This window comes from Gavialis gangeticus, unplaced genomic scaffold (genome assembly GCF_001723915.1).
Source record: "Gavialis gangeticus isolate Ggan-Ray unplaced genomic scaffold, GavGan_comp1, whole genome shotgun sequence".
Taxonomy (NCBI): domain Eukaryota; kingdom Metazoa; phylum Chordata; order Crocodylia; family Gavialidae; genus Gavialis; species Gavialis gangeticus.
The window spans coordinates 4,364,446-4,365,390 of NW_017729028.1; the positions used below are offsets into that span (position 1 = coordinate 4,364,446).

General features: G+C 55.9%; 1 protein-coding gene across 1 annotated transcript in view; it reads right to left on the reverse strand.

Moving 5' to 3' along the window:
- Nucleotides 1-945, reverse strand: part of CMPK2 (cytidine/uridine monophosphate kinase 2) — a 16,564-nt gene that overhangs the window by 15,370 nt on the left and 249 nt on the right. Inside the window, exon 1 of the mRNA XM_019520657.1 lies at nucleotides 922-945. This exon is cut by the window's right edge and continues 249 nt beyond it. Within this exon, the coding sequence (XP_019376202.1) occupies nucleotides 922-945 (24 nt within the window). The remainder of the gene's footprint in view (nucleotides 1-921) is intronic.

Genomic DNA, 945 nt, shown 5'->3' on the forward strand with positions numbered 1-945 from the left:
ACACTTTTGGCTCATATTCACCTTCTTGGCCACTGTAACCCCCAGGTCCCTTTCTGCAGAGCTACTGCTTAGCCCAGGAGTGGGCAATTATTTTCAGCAGAGGACCATTTACTGAGTTTTGGCAAGCCATTGAGGGCTGCATGACAGTCAGCCCAGGCCAGATAAATATTAATTTTCTAAATTTTTAGGGGCCCCACAGGCCAGACAGAATGGCCTGGTGGGCCGCATCCAGCCCCCGGGCGGCATTTAGCCAGTCAGTCCCCAGCCTGTTGGAACAAATGCAGGACTTTGCACTTGTCCTTATTGAACCTCATGACATTTCTTTTAGTTGGATCCTCCAAAATGGGGTTTCCAGCCGGACCTTGATCCCTCTGTCTGGAATGGGGCAGAGTGACCTCATTCAGATGCATGGGGGTGAGGGAAAGAAACAGAAGAGCAGCCTGGTCCTAGTCTAGACACATGGTGCAGTGGTGGGGAGAGGCACGGGAAGGGATCAGAGATGGGGCAGAGCAGCCGTGATCCTAATGCAGGGGCGGGGGACGGCATGGCTCTGATCTGGAGGCATGGTGGGGGAGCAGGTGGGCAGTACTTGTGCGGGGCATACATGACCATTTTAAAAGATTAATGAACAGGGCAATGACAAGGTAGGCAGATCCCAGAAGCAACTTCAGGAGCAACGACCTGAATGGGACAACAGAATCATACTTCGGTGCGATGCTTCGGTAGCATTAGCCTCATTTTCTTTCTCAGCTCGCTCATTTTTAGACCCAAGAACTACGCTGCATACCTCCAGCTGTGCTCGAGTCCGACACGACAGCCGGACCTCAGCCCCCCGGGCTGGTTTCTCTTGCCCTGGAGCCCAGCGGGCGCTAGGACCCCTCCGCACGGCCCCGGCGCGCCCGAGGCGCAGGGCGGACTCACCTCGTGCAGGACGCCGCGGGCGGC